Below are 24,403 nucleotides of genomic sequence, written 5' to 3' on the forward strand. Positions count from 1 at the left end.
AGGCGGCGGGAGAGGGTAGGAGGAGGTGGGGAGGGGAGGAGTTGTAGGGGAGGGGAGGAGTTGTAGGGGGAGGGGAGGGGTGTAGGAGGTGTGGAGGGGAGGTGTGTAGGGGGAGGGGGAGGTGTGTAGGGGGAGGGGAGGGGTGTAGGGGGAGGGGAGGGGTGTAGGGGGAGGGGAGGGGAGGGGTAGGGGTGTAAGGGGAGGGAGGGGTGTAGGCGGAGGGGTGAGCGGTATAGGAGGAGGAGGAGGGGGAGGGGTGTAGGAGGAGTTGGAGGGGTGTAGGAGGAAGAGGAGGGGGAGGGGTGTAGAGGGGAGGGGAGGGGAGGGGTGTATGGGGAGAGGAGGGGAGGGGGTGGATGGGCAGAGGAGGGGTGGGGGTGTACGGGGAGAGGAGGGGAGGGGGAGGGGTGAGGGGTGTAGGAGGAGTGGGAGGGGGTGTAGGATTAGGGGAGGGGGTGTAGGGAGGGGAAGGGAGGCGCGTGGGGGAGGGGGAGGGTTGTAGGGGGAGGGGAGGGGTTATAGGGGAGGAGGGGTTGTGGGGGAGGAGGGGTTGTGGGGGAGGAGGGGTTGTGGGGAGGAGGGGTTGTGGGGGAGGTGGAGGGTTGTAGAAGGAGGAGGGGGAGGGGTGTAGGAGGGGGAGGTGGACGGGTGCAGGAGGGGGAGGGGATGTATCAGGAGGGGGTGTCGAGGGGAGTGGTGTCGGGGGGAGGGGTGTCGGATGTTGAGGAGGGGAGGGGTTGTAGGAGGAGGGGGAGGGAAGGGGTGTAGGAGGAGGGGGTGTAGTGGGAGGGGAGGGGAGGGGGTACAGGAGTAGGGGAGGGGGTGTAGGGGAGGGTTGCAGGGGGAGGGGGAGGGGTTGTGGGGGAGTGGGAGGGAGAGGAGGAGGGGTGTCGGAGGAGGGGTTCTAGGGGGAGGGGGGAGGGGTGTAGGAGGAAGAGGAGGGAAGGTGTAGGAGGAGGAGGGGAGGGGGTGTAGTGGGAGGGGAGGGGGTGTAGGAGTAGGGGGAGGGATGGGGTGTATGAGGAGGGGGAGGGATGGGGTGTGGGGGAGGGGTATAGGAGGAGGAGGAAGGAGAGGGCGTGTAGGTGGAATAGGAGGAGGGGATGTTGGAGGAGTGGGTGTAGGGGGGCGGGGTGCAGGGGGTGCGGAGGGGAGCAATTGTAGGGGAGGTGAGGGGGTGTAGGAGGAGGGGATGTGGGAGGAGGGGTTGTAGGGGGAGGAGGTGTAGGAGGAGAGGAGGGGTGTAGGTGGAGGGGTGTACGGGGAGGGGAGGGGTGTAAGGGGGAGGGGGAGGGGTGTAGGGGAGGGTGAGGGGTGCAGGGGGAGGGTGAGGAGTGCAGGGGGAGGAGAGGGAGGGGGTGTAGGGAGAGGAGAGGAAGGGGTGTAGTGGGAGGGGAGGGGGTGTAGGAGTAGGGGGGTGTAGGGGAGGTAAGGGTTGTAGGGGGACTGGGGGGAAGAGGAGGAGGGGTGCAGGAGGGAGAGGGGTGTAGGAGGAGGAGGAGGGAGGGCTGTAGGAGGAGGAGGAGGGGTGCAGGAGGGAGAGCGGGAGGGGTGTAGTGGGGAGGGGAGGGGTGTAGGGGGAGGGGAGGGAGAAAACGTGTAGGTAGAGAGGGAGGGGTTGTAGGGGAGGCGAGGGTTGTAGGGGGAGTGGGAGGGGGAGGAGGAGGGGTGTCGGAGGACGAGTTGTAGGGGGAGGGGGAGGGGTGTAGGAGGAAGAGGAGGGGAGGGGGTGTAGTGGGAGGGATGAGGTGTATGAGGAGGGAGAGGGATGGGGTGTAGGGGGAGGGGTGTAGGGGGAGGGGGAGGGGTGTAGGAGGAGGAGGAAAGAAAGGGCGTGTAGGTGGAGGAGGAGAGGGAGGGGATGTAGGAGAGGGGGGTGTAGGGGAGGGGGAGGGGTGTAGGAGGAGTAGGTGGAGGGGGAGGGGTGTAGGAGGAGGTGTGTAGGAGGAGGGGATGTGGGAGAAGGGGGTGTAGGGGGGAGAGGAGGGGTGTAGGAGGAGGGGATGTGGGAGGAGGGGTTCTTGGGGGGAGGGGTTGTAGGAGGAGAGGAGGGGTGTAGGGGCAGGGGAGGGGTGTAAGGGGAGGGGAGGAGAGGGAGGGGGTGTAGGGAGAGGAGAGAAAGGGGTGTAGTGGGAGGGGGTGTAGGAGGAGGTGGGGAAGGGGTGTAGTGGGAGGGGAGGGGTGTAGAGTGTGTAGGGGAGGGGTGTAGGAGTAGGGGGGTGTCGGGGAGGGGAGGGGAGGGTTGTAGGGGGAGTGGGGGGGAGGAGGAGGAGGGGTTCAGGAGGGAAAGGGGGAGGGGAGGGGTGTAGGAGGAGGAGGAGGGAGGGCTGCAGGAGGGGGAGGAGGAGGGGTGCAGGAGGGAGAGCGGGAGGGGTGTAGTGGGGGAGTGGAGGGGTGTAGGAGGAGGAGGAGGGGTGTAGTGGGAGGGGATGGGAGGGGACGGGAGGGGGTACAGGAGTAGGGGAGGGGGTGTAGGAGTAGGGGGAGGGTGTGTAGTGGGAGGGGAAGGGTACAGGAGTAAGGGAGGGGGTGTAGGGGAGCAGAGAGGGAGGCGGTGTAGTGGGAGGGGAGGGGGTGTAGGAGTGGGGGGTGTAGGGGAGGGGAGGGTTGTAGGGGAAGGGGGAGGAGGAGGGGGGTGCAGGAGGGAGAGCGGGAGGGGTGTAGGGGTAGGGGGAGGGTTGTAGAGGTAGGGGAGGGGATGTAGGAGGAGGAGGAGGGAGAGGGTGTAGGAGAGGAGAGGGGTGTAGGAGGAGGAGGCGGGGGAGGGTTGTAGGAGGACAAGGTGTGTAGGAGGATGTGGGAGGAGGGGGTGTAGGGGGAGGGGTGTAGCAGGTGGGGAAGGGAGGAGTTGTAGGGGGAGGGGAGGGGTGTAGAAGGAGGGGGAGGGGTGTAGGAGAGGGGAGGGGTGTAGGAGGTTGGGAGGGGAGGAGTTGTAGGGGAGGGGAGGGGTGCAGGGGGAGGGGTGAAAGGGGAGGGAGGGGTGTAGGAGGAGTTGGAGGGGGAGGGGTGTAGGTGGAGGAGGGGGGAGGGTGTTAGGAGGGGAGAGTGGTGTAGAGGGGGAGGGGTGTAGGAGGAGGAGGGGGAGGGGTTGTAGGGGAAGGGGAGGTGGGAGGGGGGTGTAGGGGAGGGCTGTAGGAGGAGGGGATGTGGGAGGAGGGGTTGTAGGGGGGAGAGGGTGTAGGGGAGGGTGAGGGGTGTAAGGGGGAGGGTGAGGGGTGTAAGGGGGAGGAGAGGGAGGGGTGTAGGGAGAGGAGGGGGTGTAGGAGAGGGGAGGGTTGTAGGAGGAGTGGGGGGAGGAGGAGGAGGGGTGCAGGAGGGAGAGGGGGAGGGGTGTAGTGGGGGAGGGGAGGGGTGTAGGAGGAGGAGGAGGGAGAAAGCGTGTAGGAGGAGAGGAGGGGTGTAGGAGGAGGGGGAGGGGTGTAGTGGGAGGGGACGGGAGGGGGTACAGGAGTAGGGGAGGGTGTGTAGGAGTAGGGGAAGGGGTGTAGGGGAGGGGAGAGGGAGGCGGTGTAGTGGGAGGGGAGGGGTGTAGGGGAGTGGGTGTAGGAGTAGGGGGAGGGGTGTAGTGGGAGGGGAGGGGAGGGGGTATAGGAGTAGGGGGAGGGGTTGTAGGGGGAGTGGGAGGGGGAGGAGGGGTATACTGGGGGAGGGGAGGGGTGTAGGAGGGGGAGGAGGGAGGGGTGTAGGAGGAGGAGGAGGGGGAGGGGTGTAGTGGGAGGGGAGGGGTGTAGGAGTAGGGGGAGGGGTGGGGTGTAGGGGGAGGGGAGGGGTGTAGGGGAGGGGGATAGGGTGTAGGAAGAGGAGGAGGAGGAGGAGGAGGGAGAGGGTGTAGGTGAGGGGAGGGGGGGTGTAGGAGGACAAGGTGTGTAGGAGGAGGGGATGTGGGAGGAGGGGGTGTGGGAGGAGGGGGTGTAGGAGGGAGGGGTGTAGCAGGTGGGGAGGGGAGGAGTTATAGAGGGAGGGGAGGGGTGTAGGAGGAGGGAGAGGGGTGTAGGAGGTGGGGAGGGGAGGAGTTGTAGGGGGAGGGGAGGGGGTGTAGGAGGAGGAGGAGGGAGGTGTGTAGGAGGAGGGGTGTAGGAAGAGGAGGGGGAGGGGTGTAGGAGGAGAGGAGGGGAGGGGGTGGGGTGTCGGGGGAGGGGAGTTGGGATATAAGAGGAGGAAGAGTTGCTTATGATTTGTCTACAGACTGACTGCCCCCGGTCGCCCCCGGCCACCATCGCCATGCGGACTCACATCCGCTCTCTTGAGCATCTCCCATTTATGGAGGATCTTCATGGCAAACACCTTCTCCGACTCCTTCATTTTGACGACGGCTACCTGGGGGAGTGGGGAGCGAGGGTGGAGATTACTGACACACTCGGAGCGCAGCGGAGTGGCCCCAGCAGTCAGTTCAATGGGGCTCCCCACCTCCCTCACCCTGTCAGACACACACACGTACAAACACAGGCAAGTCCCAGACTTGATCCTGGCCTGTGGAAACATCTCAGCCGCTACGGAAATAGGCATGGTGTGTGTGTGTGTGTGAGAGAGAGTCTGTGTGTGTCGGTGACTGAATGTGTGTGTGTGTCTGTGTTTGTGTGAGTGTCAGAATGTGTGAGAGTGAGCGTGAGAATGTGTGTGAGAGTGAGCGTGAGAATGTGTGTGAGAATGAGTGTGAGAATGTGTGAGAGTGAGCGTGAGAATGTGTGTGAGAGTGAGCGTGAGAATGTGTGTGAGAATGAGTGTGAGAATGTGTGAGAGTGAGCGTGAGAATGCGTGTGAGCACGCGAGCATCTGTGCATGTCTGTGCAGGTGTGTGTGTCTGTCTGTCTGTGTGTGTGTCTGCCTGTGCGTCCCCCATTCCGGGAGCTCCGGAGATCCATTGCCGGGATCGGGTGTGTCAGGGTTTGCATTTTGCCGAGGACCGGTTGTGTCGGCTCCCACAGCCTGATCCGTATCAGGAGTCAGTTCCGTGCCCCGCTCTGTCACTATGCCTGTGTTTGTCCCACCCCTTTCAGCGCCATTAACTCCTGCAGGACCATTAACTCCTTCAGCCCCCATTAACCCCTTTCAGCGACATTAACTCCTGCAGGACCATTAACCCCTTCATCACCATTAACTCCTTCAGCCCCCATTAACTCCTACGGGACTATTAACCCCATTCATCACCATTAACACCTTCAGCCCCCATTAACTCCTGCAGGACCATTAACCCCTTCATCACCATTAACTCCCTCAGCCCCATTAACCCTTTCAGTGTCTTCAATTCCACACCATTTACTCCTTGGATTCCATTAACCCCCTTAGCGCCCACTACACCCTGCCCATTGGCAGCTCAGTGGTGGGGTAATGTTACCCAGACCCTCGGACTCTGTTGGTGTCGGGACCCTCACCCGGGGGGGGCGTGGTCTTCGCCCACACCTGCCCCCATCTCTCAGAGCCCTCACCCCCTTCACTGAGCCCTCACACCGAGGAGGTGCGTCCACCTGACACCCCTCGCCTCACCCAGCACCACCTCCCCCCCACGATTCGGCAACAACTTTCGCTAGCCCCCTCCCGCCCCTCGTCCCCAGTGACGCTGCCTCATCCCACTGCTCGGCAGCCTCCTCTCCTCAATCGCACAGTCCTCCCCATCACCCACCTCTCCAAAGGCGCCCCGCCCGATGACCTTCAGGATCTCGAAGTCGTCGCGATGGAGCTGGAGCTCCTTCACCCTGGTGATGAGTGGAGTGACTGAGGGAGGGGTAGACGGAGGAGAAGGTGGGGGGGGGGCAGAGAGGGAGGCCAGACGGTTCGGAATAGGGGGCATAGGGGAAGGGGCAGGAAAGAGTGGGAGGGGAGGGTAGAGGCGGAGGGAGACGGGATAATGAGGGGGGGGTGGGAGGATGGGAAGGGGAGAAAGAAGATGGATTTTAAAAAATGACGCCTGCTCGGATCAGCGTGACCGCGATACAATATGATGCAACGCCCCCCCCCCAGGTCATTCGGCCTATCGACCTCTGCTGGGGTGATCACAATGGTTCCCCCCTCCCATGCCCATCCCTGACAACCAATGAGGGGCAGCCACACTAGAAGCTCACCCCACCCATGCACGGTATACACAGGGAGATTCCACAAGAAGACACAATAACTGATTGACGACAGCCAGGTTTCGGAGTAAACGCCGGCCCTGCAGCCCCGGGGAGCGTTCCCTTGGAAATGCTCCCTCCAGCAGTACGTAGCTCCTTCCTCACCAGCAACCGCCACCCTCCCCGTCCCTGGAGCAAATGCCCGGACTGGGCTGTCGGGATTCGAACCCGCAGACTCCGGACAGGGAACAGCTATCAGGCAAAGAGGGGCCGAGGGCCAGGCGCGGAGGCATGGTGTCACCGCAAACCGTCGCCCCCCAGCCTCCCTGGTTACATCAAAAGCGTCTGGGACAGACAGGGCGAACCCATCGCCACTCTCTGACGTGACTGGAGCCGGTCGGTAGGGTGCGGCGCCTCCTCAGTCTCGCTTTACATTCCTCTGCCTCCCCGGACGTGTGCAGGCAGATAGTCGGCCCTGGGCTCGCCGGCGTTTCCCAGCGCTCTCCGGCTCCACACTGTCAGCCGGGAGAGCACACGGCCCCCAGCCGGCTCCCCACTCCCTCTGGGGCAGTGACTGCCCTCGGAAAGTGGGGAAATCAGCACAGGTTCCCACTCCACACTTTTCCTTGATCCTCCCGGAGAGGGGGGTAGAGAGGGGAGGGGTACGGGTAGAGAGAGGGGAGGGGGAGGGGGTAGAGGGTAGAGGAGGGAGGGGAGGGGTAGAGAGAGAGGAGGGTTAGAGAGGGGAGGGGATAGGAGGGGGGTGGGCGAGATAGATAGGGGAGGGGATAGGAGGGGGGTGGGCGAGATAGATAGGGGAGGGGGTAGAGAGGGGAGGGGGTTAGGGGAGATAGGGGAGGGGTAGAGAGAGGGGAGAGGGGAGAGGGTAGGGGATAGGAGGGGGGAGGGGTAGGGGGTAGAGAGAGGGGAGGGGTAGAGGGGGGAGGGGTAGGGGGTAGAGAGAGGGGAGAGGTAGAGGGGGGAGGGGTAGGGGGTAGAGAGGGGAGGGGTAGAGGGGGGGGTAGGGGGTAGAGAGGGGAGGGGTAGAGAGGGGAGGGTGGGGTAGAGAGGGAGGGGGTAGAGAGAGGGGAGAGGGGGAGGGGTTACGGGAGGTAGATAGGGGAGGGGGTAGAGAGAGGGGAGGGGGTAGAGGGGGGAGGGGGTAGAGGGGGAGGGGGAGGGTAGATGGGGAGGGGGAGGGAGGGAGAGAGAAGGGGTAGAGGGGATAGAGAAGGGTGAGGGGGTGGGGGAGAGGTGAGGGGTAGAGAGAGGGGAGGGGTAGAGAAGGGTGAGGGGGTAGAGAGAGGGGAGGGGTAGATAGGGGAGGGAGGGGGGTAGATAGGGAGGGGGTAGAGAGAGGGGGGAGGGGTTACGGGAGGTAGATAGGGGAGGGGGTAGAGAGGGGAGGGGGAGGGGGGTGGAGAGGGGGGAAGGAGAGGGGGAGGGGGAGGGGAGAGGGGGAGGGGAGAGGGGGAGGGGAGAGGGGGAGGGGAGAGGGGGAGGGGAGAGAGAAGGGGTAGAGGGGATAGAGAAGGGTGAGGGAGTGGGGGAGAGGTGGGGGTAGAGAGAGGGGAGGGGTAGAGAAGGGGAGAGAAGGGTGGAGGGTAGAGAAGGGGAGAGAAGGGTGGGGGGTAGAGAGAGAGGAGGGGTAGATAGGGGAGGGAGGGGGTAGATAGGGGAGGGAGGGGGTAGAGAGGGGAGGGGTAGAGGGTAGAGAGATGGATAGGGGGCAGAGAGGGGGTAGAGGGAGGGTGGGCAAGAGGGGAGGGGGAGTGAGAGAGGGGGAGGGGCAACAGAAGGGGTGATGGGGCAAAAGGGGGTGAGGGGGTGTGAGAGAGAAGGGGGTGAGAGAGAGAGAAGGTGTGAGGTGAGGGTGATGGGGTGGGACGAGGAGAGCGAGGGAGAGAGGGAGGGAGGAGGGAGAGAGGAAGTTGGAGAATTTGAGGGGGTGTGAGGGAGAAGGTAGGGTGGAAGTGAGAGGCAGCGAGAGTGAAAGAGGGAAAGTCAAAGTGAGAGGGAGAGGGGGAGGGAAAGACAAAGTGAGCGGGAGGAAAGGAGAGAGATAAAGAGAGAGGAGGAGAGGAGACAGGTGATAGGAGAGGGAGACAGAAATGGGGGTGGGAGAGAGTGAACGTGGGCGAGAATGGGGGCAAGAACAAGGGGGAGGGGTAGAAGGCACCAGTGAGGAAGACACGACTGAGGGAACTGCTCCTCCCCACTCCCCTGACAGGAGGATCCGGCCTGCAGATACTGTGAAGGGACATCAGCACTACAGACTGACTCTGGCCACCTTTCAGGCTGGATGTGGTGTCGACCCGGAACAGTGACCGTCCCTTCCCCTCCACAGATGCTGCCTGACCCACCGAGCTCTTCCAGCCATTTGCTTTCCGCACAAACCAAGATTTGCCGAACTTCTCCTGGGACGCTTCCCCTGCCCTTTCCTTCCACAAGGCACCTTTCAGAGTCACAACTGTGGCCTGGGCTGGTGTCCGTGTTCAGAAAGGGTGGGGCAGGGTCACGAGGGGCCAAGTGGCCTTCGCCAAAGCCTTCTGCGGCTGATTCGTTGGCGAGCTTTGAAGATATCTGCATGAGGCCACGGAGGGACAGGGTGGGGGTGGGGGAAGGGATTAAAACAGATTCAGGCAGTGACGGGGAGGGCGGGGAAGGTACTGGGATCAAGACATTGACAGAATTGGGAGGTGCAGGACAGGAACAGCCTCGGGAAAAGATCGCACTGCAGTCAGAGAAGGTTTACAACTCCACCACGGGAACCTGCTTCTGTGGTATCCCTTGTACGGAGTGTCACAAAACAGGACAAGTGGTCCCCAGTACCCCCACCACAAGTCTGCACCCACTCTCGGCGACACCAACCCCACCTCGCCCAGACGAGAGGGTCCTCCACCGTTCCCGGGAGTGTGTGATGGGACGGTGTGGAGGGAGCTTCACTCTGTGTCTGACCCCGGGAGTGTGTGATGGGACGGTGCGGAGGGAGCTTCACTCTGTGTCTGACCCCGGGAGTGTGTGATGGGACGGTGCGGAGGGAGCTTCACTCTGTGTCTGACCCCGGGAGTGTGTGATGGGACGGTGTAGAGGGAGATTCACTCTGTGTCTGACCCCGGGAGTGTGTGATGGAACAGTGTGGAGGGAGTTTCACTCTGTGTCTGACCCCGGAAATGTCTGATGGGGTGGTGTAGAGGGAGCTTCACTCTGTGTCTGACCCCAGAGGTGTGTGATGGGACGGTGTGGAGGGAGCTTCATTCTATGTCTGATCCCGGGAGTGTGTGATGGGACGGTGTGGAGGGAGCTTCACTCTGTGTCTGACCCGGGGAGTGTGTGATGGGACGATGTACAGGGAGTTTCACTCTGTGTCTGACCCCGGGAGTGTGTGATGGGACGGTGCGGAGGGAGCTTCACTCTGTGTCTGACCCCGGGAGTGTGTGATGGGACGGTGCGGAGGGAGCTTCACTCTGTGTCTGACCCCGGGAGTGTGTGATGGGATGGTGCGGAGGGAGCTTCACTCTGTGTCTGACCCCGGGAGTGTGTGATGGGACGGTGTGGAGGGAGCTTCACCCTGTGTCTGACCCCGGGAGTGTGTGATGGGACGGTGTGGAGGGAGCTTCACCCTGTGTCTGACCCCGGGAGTGTGTGATGGGACGGTGTAGAGGGAGCTTCACTCTGTATCTGACCCCGGGAGTGTGTGATGGGACGGTGTGGAGGGAGCTTCACTCTGTGTCTGACCCCGGGAGTGTGTGATGGGACGGTGTAGAGGGAGCTTCACTCTGTGTCTGACCCCGGGAGTGTGTGATGGGACGGTGTGGAGGGAGCTTCAGTTTCTTTCTTTGGTGATTGGAAGGTTAATGGATTCTGATGGGTTTCATTTGTAGGAACAGAGGGGGGAGAGGAGGGGAGGGAGAGAGGGTACCTGGGGGTGGGGTGGGGATTTGAATAACATCCCAAGGGCCAACATCTGTGCAGAGGGAGATGAGTACGAGATTTTCCACAGGAAGTGCTTGTGGCAGGTACTGTAACGACATTTAAGAGATGACTTGGTAAATATTTGATCAATTGATAGCTAGGGTTTCGAGCAGGATAAGGGTCAAATGCAGTGAAACAGGTCTGGCCTGATTGGGCACGACAGCTGGCACGGACGAGCAGGCCGAAGGGCCAGCCAACATACTGACTGAATCTTTGTCCGCGCCTCTCCCAACTCTGACTTGCTCGGGCCTGCGAAGGCTGCTCGCGAGGCTCGGGAAGAGCAACACACACGAAATTCTGGAAGGACTCACTGAGCAGGCCAGGCAGTAGCCAGGCAACGGAGTAAACAGTCAACGTTTCGGGCCGAGATCCTTCAGCAGGACTGGAGAAAAGAAGCTGAGGAGTCAGAGGTGGAAGGTGGGTTGGGGGGAAACATAGAAAACCTACAGCACAATACAGGCCCTTCGGCCCACAAAGCTGTGCCGAACGTGTATTTACTTTAGACCTAGGCTTACCCACAGCCCTCTATTTTTCTAAGCTCATGTACCTATTTCAGGAGTCTCTTAAAAGACCCTATCATATCCGCCTCCACCACCGTCGCCGGCAGCCCATTCCACGCACTCACCACTCTCTGAGTAAAAATCTTACCCCTGACATCTCCTCTGTCCCTACTTCCAAGCACCTTAAAATTGTGCCCTCTTGTGCTAGCCATTTCAGCCCCGGGAAAAAGCCTCTTTTGATGGGACACCGTCCCAACACACACTCCCAGGGTCAGACACAGAGTGAAGCTCCCTCTACACAATCCCACACGATCAATGCCTCTCATCATCTTATACACCTCGATCAGGTCACCTCTCATCCTCCATCGCTCCAAGAAGAAATGGCCAAGTTCACTCAATCTATTCTCTCATAAGGCATGCTCCCCAATCCAGTCAACATCCTTGTAAATCTCCTTTGCACCCTTTATATAGTTTCCACATCCTTTCTGTAGTGAGGTGACCAGAACTGAGCACAGTACTCAAAGTGGGGTCTGACCAGGGTCCTATACAGCTGCAACATTATCTCTCGGCTCTTAAACTCAATCCCACGATTGATGAAGGCCAATACACCGTATGCCTTCTTAACCACAGAGTCAACCTGAGCAGCAGCTTTGAGTGTCCTATGGACTCGGACCCCAAGATCCCTCTGATCCTCCACACTGCCAAGAGTCTTGCCATTAATACTATATTCTACCATCATATTTGACCAAGCAAAATGAACCAACTCACACTTATCTGGGTTGAACTCCATCTGCCACTTCTCAGCCCAGTTTTGCATCCCACTGTAACCTCTGACAGCCCTCCACACTATCCACAACACCCCCAGCCTTTGTGTCATCAGCAAATTTACTAACTCATCTCTGCACTTCCTCATCCAGGTCATTAATAAAAATCACAAAGAGTAGGGGTCCCAGAACAGATCCCTGAGGCACACCACTGGTCACCGGCCTCCATGCAGAATATGATCAGTCTACAACCACTCTTTGCTTTCTGTGGGCAAGCCAGTTCTGGATCCACAAAGCAATGTCCCCTTGGATCTCATGTCTCCTTACTTTCTCAATAAGTCTTGCATGGGGTACCTTATCAAATGCCTTGCTGAAATCCATATACACTACATCTACGGTTCTGCCTTCATCAATGTGTTTAGTCACATCCTCAAAAAATTCAATCAGACTCATAAGGCAGGACCTGCCTTTGATAAAGCCATGCTGACTATCCCTAATCATATTACGCCTCTCCAAATGTTCATAAATCCTGCCTTTCAGGATCTTCTCCATCAATTTACCAACCACTGAAGTAAGACTCATTGGTCTATAATTTCCTGGGCTACTCCCTTTCTTGAATAAAGGAACAACATCCACAACTCTCCAATTTTCCGGAACCTCTCCTGTCCTCATTGATGATGCAAAGATCATTGCCAGAGGCTCAGCAATCTCCTCCCTCGCTTCCCACAGTAGCCTGGGGTACATCCCGTCTGGTCCCGGTGACTTATCCAACTTGATGCTTTCCAAAAGCTCCAGCACCAACTCTTCCTTAATATCTACATGCTCAAGCTTTTCAGTCCATTGTAAGTCATCCCTACAATCGCCAAGATCCTTTTCCGTAGTGAACACTGAAGCAAAGTATTCATTAAGTACCTCTGCTATCTCCTCCAGTTCCATACACACTTTTCCACTGACACACTTGATTGGTCCTATTCTCTCACATCTTATTCTCTTGCTCTTCACATACCTGTAGAATGCCTTGGGGTTTTCCTTAATCCTGTCCGCCAAGGCCTTCTCATGTCCCCTTCTGGCTCTCCTAATTTCATTCTTAAGCTCCTTCCTGCTAGCCTTATAACTTTCTAGATCTCTATCATTACCTAGTTTTTTTGAACCTTTTGTAAGCTCTTCTTTTCTTCTTGACTAGATTTACAATAGCCTTTGTACACCACGGTTCCTGTACCCTACCATCCTTTCCATCTCCTTAGAATGTGTCTACGCAGAACCCCATGCAAATATCCCCTGAACATTTGCCACATTTCTTCCGTACTTTTCCCTGAGAACATCTGTTTCCAATTTAAGCTTCCAAGTTCCTGCCTGATAGCCTCATATTTCCCCTTACTCCAATTAAACATTTCCCTAACTTGTCTGTTCCTATCCCTCTCCAATGCTATGGTAAAGGAGATAGAATTGTGATCATTATCTCCAAAATGCTCTCCCACTGAGAGACCTGACACCTGACCAGGTTCATTTCCCAATACCAGATCAAGTACAGCCTCTCCTCTTGTAGGCTTCCTGAACACACCTAACAAACTCCACCCCATCTAAACCCCTCACTCTCGGGAGATGCCAATCAATATTCGGGAAATTAAAATCTCTCACCACAACAACCCTGTTATTATTACACCTTTCCAGGGGAAGGGGTGATGGGTGAAACTGGGAGGGGGAGGGGATGAAGTAAAGAGCTGGGAATTTGATTGGTGAAAGAGATGCAGGGCTGGAGAAGGGGGAATAAACAACAGACAATAGGTGCAGGAGTAGGCCATTCAGCCCTTCGAGCCAGCACCACCATTCACTGTGATCATGGCTGATCATCCACAATCAGTACCCTTTTCCTGCCTTCTCCCCATATCCCTTCACTCCGCTATCTTTAAGAGCTCTATCTAACTCTTTTTTGAAAGAATCCAGAGAATTGGCCTCCACTGCCTTCTGGGGCAGAGCATTCCACAGAACCACAACCCTCTGTGTGAAAAAGTATTTCCTCAACTCTGTTCTAAATGGTTTACCCCTTATTCTTAAACTGTGGCCTCTGGTTCTGGACTCCCCCAACATCGGGAACATGTTTCCTGCCTCTAGCGTGTCCAATCCCTTAATAATCTTGTATGTTTCAATCAGATCCTCTCTCATGCTTCTAAATTCCAGTGTGTACAAGCCCAGTTGCTCCAATCTTTCAACATATGACAGTCCCACCATCCCGGGAATTAACCTTGTGAACAGACGAGATTTACCAGGATGCTGCCTGGTTTAGAGAGTATGTATTATGATCAGAGATTAAGGGAGCTAGGGCTTTACTCTTTAGAGAGAAGGAGGATGAGAGGAGACATGATAGAGGTGTACAAGATAATAAGAGGAATAGATAGAGTGGATAGCCAGCGCCTCTTCCCCAGGGCACCACTGCTCAATACAAGGGGACATGGCTTTAAGGTAAGGGGTGGGAAGTTCAAGGGGGATATTAGAGGAAGGTTTTTTACTCAGAGAGTGGTTGGTGCGTGGAATGCACTGCCTGAGTCAGTGGTGGAGGCAGATACACTCGTGAAGTTTAAGAGACGACTAGACAGGTAGATGGAGGAATTTAAGGTGGGGGCTTATATGGGAGGCAGGGTTTGAGGTTCGGCACCACATTGTAGGCCGAAGGGCCTGTACTGTGCTGTACTATTCTATGTTCTATGAACCTATGCTGCACTCCCTCCATAGCAAGAATGTCCTTCCTCAAATTTGGAGACCAAAACTGCACACAATACTCCAGGTGGGGTCTCACCAGGGCCTTGTACAACTGCAGAAGGACCTCTTTGCTCCTATACTCAACTCCCCTTGTTATGAAGGCCAACATGCCATTAGCTTTCTTCACTGCCTGCTGTACCTGCATGCTTGCTTTCAGTGACTGATGTACAAGGACACCCAGATCTCGTTGTACTTCCCCTTTTCCTAACTTGACACCATTCAGATAGTAATCTGCCTTCCTGTTCTTGCCACCAAAGTGGATAACCTCACATTTATCCACATTAATGGGGTATGATGGGAGAGGGAGAGGGGAGAGGACAGAGGCCACGGCGTTACTGACAATCTAAGAAACCGATGTTCATGCCATCAGGTTGGAGGCTACCCAGATGTTGCTCCTCGAACCTGAGCGTGGCCGCATCGCGACAGTAGGACCGACGTGTCGGGGTGGGAGTGGGAAGGGGAATCAAAATGGGTCTCCACTGGGAGAACCCGCTTCTTCCGTCAGCGCTGGGGGGATCTCGGCAGGCCGGGCATCATCTCCGGAGAGGAATAAAGAAGAGCCGACCGGGATCCCTCATCAGGACTGGAAAGGAAGAGGGAAAGAGCCAGATTAAGAAGGTGGGGGGCAGGACAAATGGCCCCTTCTCTGTCACGTTGTTTTCGATATGACTGATAACGTGGCCGCGGCAGAGAATTCAATGTCCCAACTCTACAAGGAAGAGGTTGCCGCCTCTGGGTCAGATGCAGGGGAAAGCCCCCGATGGTCTGCCCCTTCAGACGGGCACAGAATGCGGCAGGTTGACGGAGGAACCTCAATTCCTCGGTTGGGAAGTCCGGAACTGGGGATAGATATGGGAATTTCGACCAAGGAAGTCAGCGGAGGGGAATGGCAGTGAAAAATGGTCCACTTCAACAACGGACAGTGGATGAAAATCACCTTCAACGGGAGATTTGTTAGAGAGGGCGGGAGGAGGGGTCCGGGGGGTGGGGGGAGAGGGGGTCACGTTGAACGACGGTGGGGAGGCCTCTCGCTGCGCCCTGGTTTGGGAGCGGGAATGGCAGGGCCGCGGTGAGGATTAAAGCGAGAGACAGCAGCAGAAATGAGTCACCGGCGTCTCCGAGATCAGTCAGCGGCGCGGCCCGCACACAACCAGCCCGGCAGCATTCCTACAGCGGAGAAGCCAGTCCGGGACACAGGATCCGACATCAGCCTCCTCCCCTGAGAGCGTGTACCCCGGTGTCACACAGTGACAGACCCGTCCCCAGCGGTACCGTACCCCCCGGTGTCACACGGTGACAGACCCGTCCCCACCGGTACCGTACCCCGGTGTCACACGGTGACAGACCCGTCCCCACCGGTACCGTACCCCGGTGTTATACAGTGACGGACCCGTCCCCGCCGGTACCGTACCCCCCGGTGTCACACGGTGACAGACCCGTCCCCGCCGGTACCGTACTCCGGTGTCACACAGTGACAGACCCTTCCCCACCGGTACCGTACCCCAGTGTTATACAGTGACAGACCCGTCCCCACTGGTACCGTACCCGGTGTCACACAGTGACAGACCCGTCCCCACCGGTACTGTACCCCAATGGTACAGTACCTATAAAATTTTCATATTTTGTTTTACAACATTAGAATCACAGTGGATTTAACTTGGCTTTTTTTTTGACACTGATGAACAGTAAAAAGACTCCCCTTTTCTCAAATAGAAACCAGATCTCGACAAAGTGATCTAAATTAATTAGAAATTTAAAAAAAAAGATATAATTGATTGTAAACAAGAGCAAATCTGCAGATGCTGGAAATCCGAGCAACACACACAAAATTCTGGAGGAACTCAGCAGGCCAAGCAGCATCTATGGAAAAGAGTAAACAATCGACGACTCAGGCCGGAACACCTCGGCAGGACTGGGGAATAAAAGCTGAGGAGTAGATTTAAGAGGTGGGGGGGAGAGAAACACCGGGCGACAGGTGAAACCGGGAGGGGGAGGGATGAAGTAAAGAGCTGGGAAGGGGATTGGTGAAAGATTCAGAAACCAGAGAAGAAAGAAAAGGGGAGGGTGAGGAGGAGCACCAGAGGGAGGCGATGGGTGGACAAGGAGATAAGGTGAGAGAGGGGAAAGTGGATGGGGAATGGTGACGGGGGTGTGGGGTGGGGGTCATTACCGGAGGTTTGAGAAATCGATGTTCATACCATCAGGTTGGAGGCTATCCAAAATGAATATGAGGTGTTGTTCCTCCAACCTGAGTGTGGCCTCATCACGACAGTGGAGGAGGCCATGGATGGACATATTGGAATGGGAATGGGAGGTGGAATTAAAATGGGTGGCCACTGGGAGATCCCGCTTGTCCTGGCGGACGGAGCGTAGATGTTCGGCGAAGCGGTCTCCCAATCTGCGTCGGGTCTCACCGATATACAGGAGGCCACACCGGGAGCACCAGACAGAGGATGGCCCCAATAGACTGACAGGTGAAGTGTCACCTCACCTGGAAGGATTGTTTGGGGCCCCGAATGGCGGCGAGGGAGGGGGTGTAGGGGCAGGTGTAACACTTGTTCCGCTTGCAAGGATAAGCGCCAGGAGGGAGATCAGTGGGTAAGGATGAATGGACGAGGGAGTCGCGTAGGGAGTGATCCCTCTGGAAAGCAGAAGGTGGAGGGGGGATGGAAGGATGTGTTTGGTGGTGGGATCCCATTGGAGATGGCGGAAGTTTCAGACAATTGTGCTCTGGATGTGGAGGCTGGTGGGGTGGGAGGTGAGGACAAGCGGAACCCTACCCCAGGTAGGGTGGCAGGAGGATGGGGTAAGAGCAGATGTGTGTGAAATGAAGAGATGCAGTTGAGGGCAGTGTTGATGGTGGCGGAAGGGAAGCCCCTTTCTGTGAAAAAGGAGGACATTTCCTTTGTTCTGGAATGAAAAGCTTCATCCTGAGAGCAGATGTGGTACAGACAGAGGAATTGAGAGAAGGAGATGGTGTTTTAACAAGTAACAGCGTGGGACAAGGTATAGTCCAGGTGGCCGTGAGAGTCGGTGGGTTTATAATAGACACCAATGGAAAAGCTGTCACCAGAGTTAGAGACAGTGAGATCGAGAAAGGGAGGGAGGTGTCGGAAATGGACCAGGTAGACTTGAGGGCAGGGAGGAAGTTGGAGGTAAAGTTGATGAAATCAACGAGTTCAGTATGGGCACGGGAAGCAGCACCAATGCAGTCATCGATGTAGCGTAGGAAGAGTGTGGGACGGTCACCAGTGTTGGTTTGGAACATAAGACCATAAGACACAGGAGCAGAATTAGGCCATCTGGCCCATCGAGTCTGCTCCTCAATTCAATCATGGCTGATCCTTTTTTTTCTCTTATCTCTTCCTCAACCCCAGTTCCCGGCCTCCTCCCTGTAACCTTCGATGCCATGTCCAATCAAGAACCTATCAATCTCTGCCTTAAATACACCCAATGACCTGGCCTCCACAGCTGCACGTGGCAACAAATTCCACAAATTCACTACCCTCTGGCTAAAGAAATTTCTCCGCATCTCTGTTTTGAAAGGGCGCCCCTCTATCCTGAGGCTGTGCCCTCTTGTCCTAGACTCCCCCACCATGGGAAACATCCTTTCCACATCTACTCTGTCCAGGCCTTTCAACATTCGAAAGGTTTCAATGAGATCCCCCCTCATCCTTCTGAATTCCAGCGAGTACAGACCCAGAGCAATCAAACGTGCCTCGTATGATAACCCTTTCATTCCTGGAATCATCCTTGTGAACCTCCTCTGGACCCTCTCCAATGCCAGCACATCTTTTCGAGGATGAGGGGCCCAAAACTGTTCACAATACTCAAGGTGAGGCCTCACCAGTGCCTTATAAAGCCTCAGCATCACATCCTTGCTCTTGTATTCTCGACCTCTTGAAATGAATGCTAACATTGCATTTGCCTTCCTCACCACTGACTCGACCTGCAAGTTAACCTTTTCAGGGTGTTCTGCACAAGGACTCCCAAGGCCCTCTTCATCTCAGGTTCCTGGATTTTCTCCCTGTTAAGGAAAGAGCCCGCACATTTATTTCTACTACCAAAGTGCGTGACCATTTGCCACTTTCCTGCCCATTCTCCTAATCTGTCTAAGTCCTTCTGCATCCTACCTGTTCCCTTAACACCACCTGCCCCTCCACCAATCTTCATATCATCTGCATACTTGGCAACGAAGCCAGATCTTCCATCATCTAAGTCATTTATACACAGCATAAAAAGAAGCGGTTCCAACACCGACCCCCTGCGGAACGTGGATCACAGACGTCCCACGTAGCCGACAAACAGGCAGGCAGAGCTGGGACCCATGCTAGCGCCTGTGGCTGCACCCTTTGGGAGTAGCCAAAGGAGAAATTATTTAGAGTGAGGACAAGTTCCGCTAGGCGGAGGAGAGTGGTGGTGGAGGGGAACTGGTTGGGTCTGGTGTCCAGAAAGAAACGGAGAGCTTCGAGACCTTCCTGACGGGGGGTGGACGTATGTAGGGACTGGACATTCACAGTGAAAATAAGATGATGGGGGCCAGGGGGCCTAAAATCATTGAAAAGATCCAGAGCGCGTGAAGTGTCATGGGTGTAGGTAGGAAAGGACTGAAGGTAGGAAGGGGGGATAAAACAGAGTCGAGGTATGCAGATACGAGTTCAGAGGGGCAGAGTCAAGTTGAGACAATGGGTCCACCTGGACAGGCAGGTTTGTGGATCTTGGGTAGGGGGCAGAAACAGGAGGCGTGGTGAGTGAACTATGAGGCTGGTGGCGGTGGATGGGAGGTCCCCAGAGTCAATAAGGTTGGTGATGGTGGGGGAGACAACGGCCTGGTGCTCCTTATGGGGTCCTGTTCGAGGGGCAAGTAAGAGGAGGTGTCTGAGAGATGGCACTGGGGCTCAGCAAGGTAGAAGTCAGTCCACCACACTACTACAGACTACCCTAACCATTTGATAATTGACTGCCTTAGTATTCACCCCCTTTAATATGACACACCAAATCATCACTGGTGCAGCCAATTGGTTTTCAAAGTCACATAATTAGTTAAATGGAGATCTGTTTTTGGAGACCTATGTGCATTCAAGGTGTTTCAATTGATTGTAGTTAAAATACACTTGTATCTGGAAGGTCCAACTTTGCTGGTGAGTCAGTATCCTGGCAAAAATTACACCACACAGACAAAAGAGCACTCCAAGCAACTCTGCGGAAATGTCATTGAAAAGCACAAGTCAGGAGATGGATACAACGATATTTCCAGGTCACTGACTATCCCTTGGAGTACGGTTAAGTCAATCATCAAGAAATGGAAAGAATTTGGCTCAGCTATAAATCTGTCTGGAGCAGGCTGTCCTCAAAAACTGAGTGCAAGAAAGGAACTAGTGAGGGAGGCCACCAAGAGACCTGTGACAACTCTGGAGGAGTTACAAGCTTCAGTGGCTGAGATGGGACAGACTGCACACACAACAACTGTTGCCCGAGTACTCCACCAGTCACAGCTTTATGGGAGAGTGGCAAAGAGAAAGCCACTGTTGAAAAAATTTGACATGAAATCTTGGCTAGAGTTTGCCAGAAGGCATGTGGGAGACTCTGAAGTCAGCTGGAAGGTGGTTCTGTGGTCTGATGTGACCAAAATTGAGCCTTTTGGCCATCAGACAAAGCACTATGTTTGGTGTAAGCCAAACACCGCCTATCATCAGAAACACACCATCCCTACCGTGAAGCATGGTGGTGGCTGCATCATGCTGTGGGGATGCTTCACTGCAGCAGGCCCTGGAAGGATTGTGAAGGTCGAGGGTAAAATGAATGCAGCAAAATGCAGGGAATTCCTGGAGGAAAACATGCAGACTGCAAGAGAACTGCTGCTTGGGGCAAAGTTGGTTTCCCAGCAAGACAATGACCTCAAGCAGAAAGCCAAATCTATACAGGAGTGGCTTAAAAACATCAAAATTAATGTCCTGGAGTGGCCAAGTCAGAATCCAGACCTCAATCCAATAGAGACTTGGTGGCTGGACTTGGAAAGAGCTGTTCACTCACGATCCCCATGCAATCCCCAAACCAAAAGCCGTGGATGAACCAAGAGGTACATTGTCTGCTGAAGGCCAGATCTGTGGCATTCAAGGTTGGTGACCCAGGCCTGCACCAGAAAACCAAGTATCACTTGCGGAGGGCTATTTTAAGGGCGAAGAGACAATTTCGAGCGAGGTTGGAGGCGACATCGGATGTACGGCAACTCTGGCAGGGTTTTCAAGACATTACTTCCAACAAAGCAAAAGCCAATCGCACGAATGGCAACGATGCTTCACTACCAGATAATCTCAATGCCTTCTATGCCCGCTTTGAAAGGGTGAATATAACTACAGCTGTGAAGATCCCTGCTGCACCCGGTGACCCTGTAATCTCCGTCTCAGAGGCTGATGTGAGGCTGTCTTTAAAGAGAGTGAACCCTCGCAAGGTGGAAAGTCCTGATGGAGTACCTGGTAAGGCTCTGAAAACTTGTGCCAACCAACTGGCAGTAGTATTCAAGGACATTTTCAACCTCTCACTGTTACAGGCAGAAGTTCCCACTTGCTTCAAAAAGGCAATAATTATACCAGTGCCTAAGAAGAATAATGTGGGCTGCCTTAATGACGATCACCCAGTAGCACTCACATCGACAGTGATGAAATGCTTTGAGAGACTGGTAAAGACTAGACTGAACTCCTGCCTCAGCAAGGACCTGGACCCTTTGTAGTTTGCCTATCGCCACAATAGGTCAACAGCAGACGCAATCTCAATGGCTCTTCACACGGCTTTAGACCACCTGGACAACACAAACACCTCTGTCAGGATGCTGTTCATCGACTATAGCTCAGCATTCAACACCGTCATTCCCACAATCCTGATTGAGAAGTTACAGAACCTGGGCCTCTGTACCTCCCTCTGCAATTGGATCCTCGACTTCCTAACCGGAAGAGCACAGTCTGTGCAGATTGGCAATAACATCTCCTCCTCGCTGACGATCAACACTGGCGCACCTCAGGGGTGTATGCTTAGCCCACGGCTCTACTCTCTCTATACCCTTGACTGTGTGGCTAGGCATAGCTCAAGTACTGTCTATATATTTGCTAATAATACAACCATTGTTGGTAGAATTTCAGGTGGAGGTGAGAGGGCGTACAGGAGTGATATATGCCAACTACTGGAGTGGTGTCACAGCAACAACCTGGCACTCAACCTGGCACTTTCGTCAATAAGACAAAAGAGCTGATTGTGGACTTCAGGAAGGGTAAAACGAAGGAACACATACCAATCCTCATAGAGGGATCAGAAGTGGAGAGAGTGAGCAGTTTCAAGTTCCTGGGTGTCAAGACCTCTGAGGATCTAACCTGGTTCCAACATACCGATGCAGTTATAAAGTAGGCAAGACAGTGACCATACTTCATTACGAGTTTGAGGAGATTTGGCATATCAACAAATACACTCAAAAACTTCTATAGATGTACCCTGGAGAACATTCTGACAGGCTGCCTCACTGTCTGGTACGGAGGGGCTACTGCACAAGACTGAGAGAAGCTGCAGAGGGTTGTAAATCTAGTCGGCTCCATCTTGGGTACTAGCCTACAAAGTACCCAGGACATCTTCAAGGAGCGGTGTCTCAGAAAGGCAGCGTCCATTATTAGGGACCTCCAGCACCCAGGGCATGCCCTTTTCTCACTGTTACCATCAGGGAGGAGGTACAGGAGCCTGAAGGCACTCACTCAGCGATTCAGGAACAGCTTCTTCCCCTCTGCCATCCGATTCCTAAATGGACATTGAATCCTACCACACTTTTTAAAATATATATTATTTCTGTTCTTGTACAGTTTTTAATCTATTTAACGTACATATACTGTGATTGATTTACTCTTTTATTATTATGTGTTACATTGAACTGCTGCTGCTAAGTAAACAAATTTCATGACACATGCCGGTGATAATAAGCCTGATTCCGATCTGACAGAGCTTGAACAGTTTTGTAAAGAAGAATGGGGAAAAATTGCAGTGTTCAGATGTGCAAAGCTGATAGAGACCTATCCACACAGACTCAAGGCTATAATTGCTGCCAAAGGTGCAGCTACTAAATACTGACTTGAAGCGGGGAATACTTCTGCAATCAGTTATTTTGTGTTTAACAATTGTAATGAATTTCAACCAATTTGTCGAGTCTTTTCTGTTGATCAGTTTCAAAAAAGCCAAATTAAATCCACTGTGATTCCATATTGTAAACAATAAAACATGAAAACTTCCGGGGGGAGGCGGTGAATACTTGTTATAGGCACTGAAAGGGTCTGTCACTGTATAACACCGGGTACGGTACCGGTGGGAACGGGTCTGTCACTGTATAACACCGGGTACGGTACCGGTGGGGACGGGTCTGTCACTGTATAACACCGGGTACGGTACCGGTGGGGACGGGTCTGTCGCTGTGTGACACCGGGTACGGTACCGGTGGGGACGGGTCTGTCGCTGTGTGACACCGGGTACGGTACCGGTGGGGACGGGTCTGTCGCTGTGTGACACCGGGTACGGTACCGGTGGGGACGGGTCTGTCGCTGTGTGACACCGGGTACGGTACCGGTGGGGACGGGTCTGTCGCTGTGTGACACCGGGTACAGTACCGGTGGGGACGGGTCTGTCACTGTGTGACACCGGGGTACGGTACCGGTGGGGACGGGTCTGTCACTGTGTGACACCGGGGTACGGTACCGGTGGGGACGGGTCTGTCACTGTGTGACACCGGGTACGGTACCGGCGGGGACGGGTCTGTCACTGTGTGACACTGGGGTATGGTACCGGTGGGGACGGGTCTGTCACTGTATAACACTGGGGTACGGTACCGGTGGGGATGGGTCTGTCGCTGTATGACACCGGGTACGGTACCGGTGGGGACGGGTCTGTCGCTGTGTGACACCGGGTATGGTACCGGTGGGGACGGGTCTGTCACTGTGTGACACCGGGGTACGGTACCGGTGGGGACGGGTCTGTCACTGTGTGACACCGGGTACGGTACCGGTGGGGACGGGTCTGTCACTGTACAACACTGGGGTATGGTACCGGCGGGGATGGGTCTGTCACTGTATAACAATGGGGTACGGTACCGGTGGGGACGGGTCTGTCACTGTATAACACTGGGGTACGGTACCGGTGGGGACGGGTCTGTCACTGTATAACACCGTGGTACGGTACTGGTGGGGACGGGTCTGTCACTGTGTGACACCGGGGTACGGTACCGGTGGGGACGAGTCTGTCACTGTGTGACACCGGGTACGGTACCGGTGGGGACGGGTCTGTCACTGTACAACACTGGGGTACGGTACCGGTGGGGACGGGTCTGTCACTGTATAACACTGGGGTACGGTACCGGTGGGGACGGGTCTGTCACTATAAACACTGGGGTACGGTACGGGCGGGGACGGGTCCACCCCCTTATTTCTGCTCTGACTGATATCTTTCTCACGGTTTAGAATGGATCTGTGCCTCCGAGCATCCTTCCCAGCCACATTGCGGGGGCTCTCGGAGAGGACAAGGTCGACACTGGACCCGGCGCCGGGGAGGCTGGGCAAGGCCAAGGGGCGGACTTACCCCGCTGTAGGAAGTCGCTGATGGCCTGGTCTCTGCAGAGCCGGGAGCTGCTGCACTCGTAGAACAGGCAAAGGAGGAGGTCGAGCAGCGTCTCCTGGCTTATTCTCGGATCGGCCTGGGCATCCGCAGCCGCGCCCCGGGCCATCAGCCGCTCCAGCTGCCTCAGCCTCTGCTCCGGAGACACCGTCCCGACACTCGGCGCGCCGCTCTCGTCACCTTTCCCCGACCCTCCGTCCATCGGGTCGTCCCTTTCCCTCGACTCTCTCACCACGCCTCGAATCCGTGATTCCCGCCCCCTCCCTTCTCTATCCACTTTATTTTTGTTTCTGTCTTCCTCTGGTTCCACCCTCCAGTCGATTTTTGCCTTCCGTGTACCCTTCCCTTCTGCCTCCTCTCTCCTCCCTACCCCCTTCTTCTGTTTCACCACTTCCTCCTGACTTCCTACTCCTCCTTCTCTCCTCTCTTGTTCTTCTCCCTCCTCCCCCCTCCCTCTTCTATTCCTCTATTCCTCCCTCTCCTCTCTAACCTCCTCCTTTTTCCCTCCCGTCTGTATCTGTTCTCCCTCCTCACGCCTACCTGTTCCTGTTTTCCTCTCTACCCTCCCTCCAATGTGTTTTTTTTTAACCTCCCTCTCTCCCCGTCCCTCCCCTTTCTCTTCCCGTGTTTCCTTCCCCCACTCACCTGTCAGACACCGCGACCAATCCCTGCCCCGGTTCGGGCGCCTGTGAATGCTCCTCCCATTTCTAAGTCAAGCTGTTTC

The 24,403-nt window shown here is 55.7% G+C and overlaps 1 protein-coding gene across 1 annotated transcript in view; it reads right to left on the reverse strand.

Moving 5' to 3' along the window:
• Positions 1-24,019, reverse strand: part of LOC134339547 (serine/threonine-protein kinase MRCK alpha-like) — a 120,903-nt gene extending 96,884 nt beyond the window's left edge. Inside the window, exons 1-3 of the mRNA XM_063036161.1 lie at positions 23,644-24,019; positions 5,621-5,712; positions 4,234-4,317 (exon numbers count right to left, since the gene is read on the reverse strand). Coding sequence (XP_062892231.1) covers positions 4,234-4,317; positions 5,621-5,712; positions 23,644-23,881 — 414 coding nt within the window. The 5' untranslated portion in view covers positions 23,882-24,019. The remainder of the gene's footprint in view (positions 1-4,233; positions 4,318-5,620; positions 5,713-23,643) is intronic.
• Positions 24,020-24,403: the final 384 nt, after the last annotated feature.

This window comes from Mobula hypostoma, chromosome 30 (genome assembly GCF_963921235.1).
Source record: "Mobula hypostoma chromosome 30, sMobHyp1.1, whole genome shotgun sequence".
NCBI classification, from domain to species: Eukaryota; Metazoa; Chordata; class Chondrichthyes; order Myliobatiformes; family Myliobatidae; genus Mobula; species Mobula hypostoma.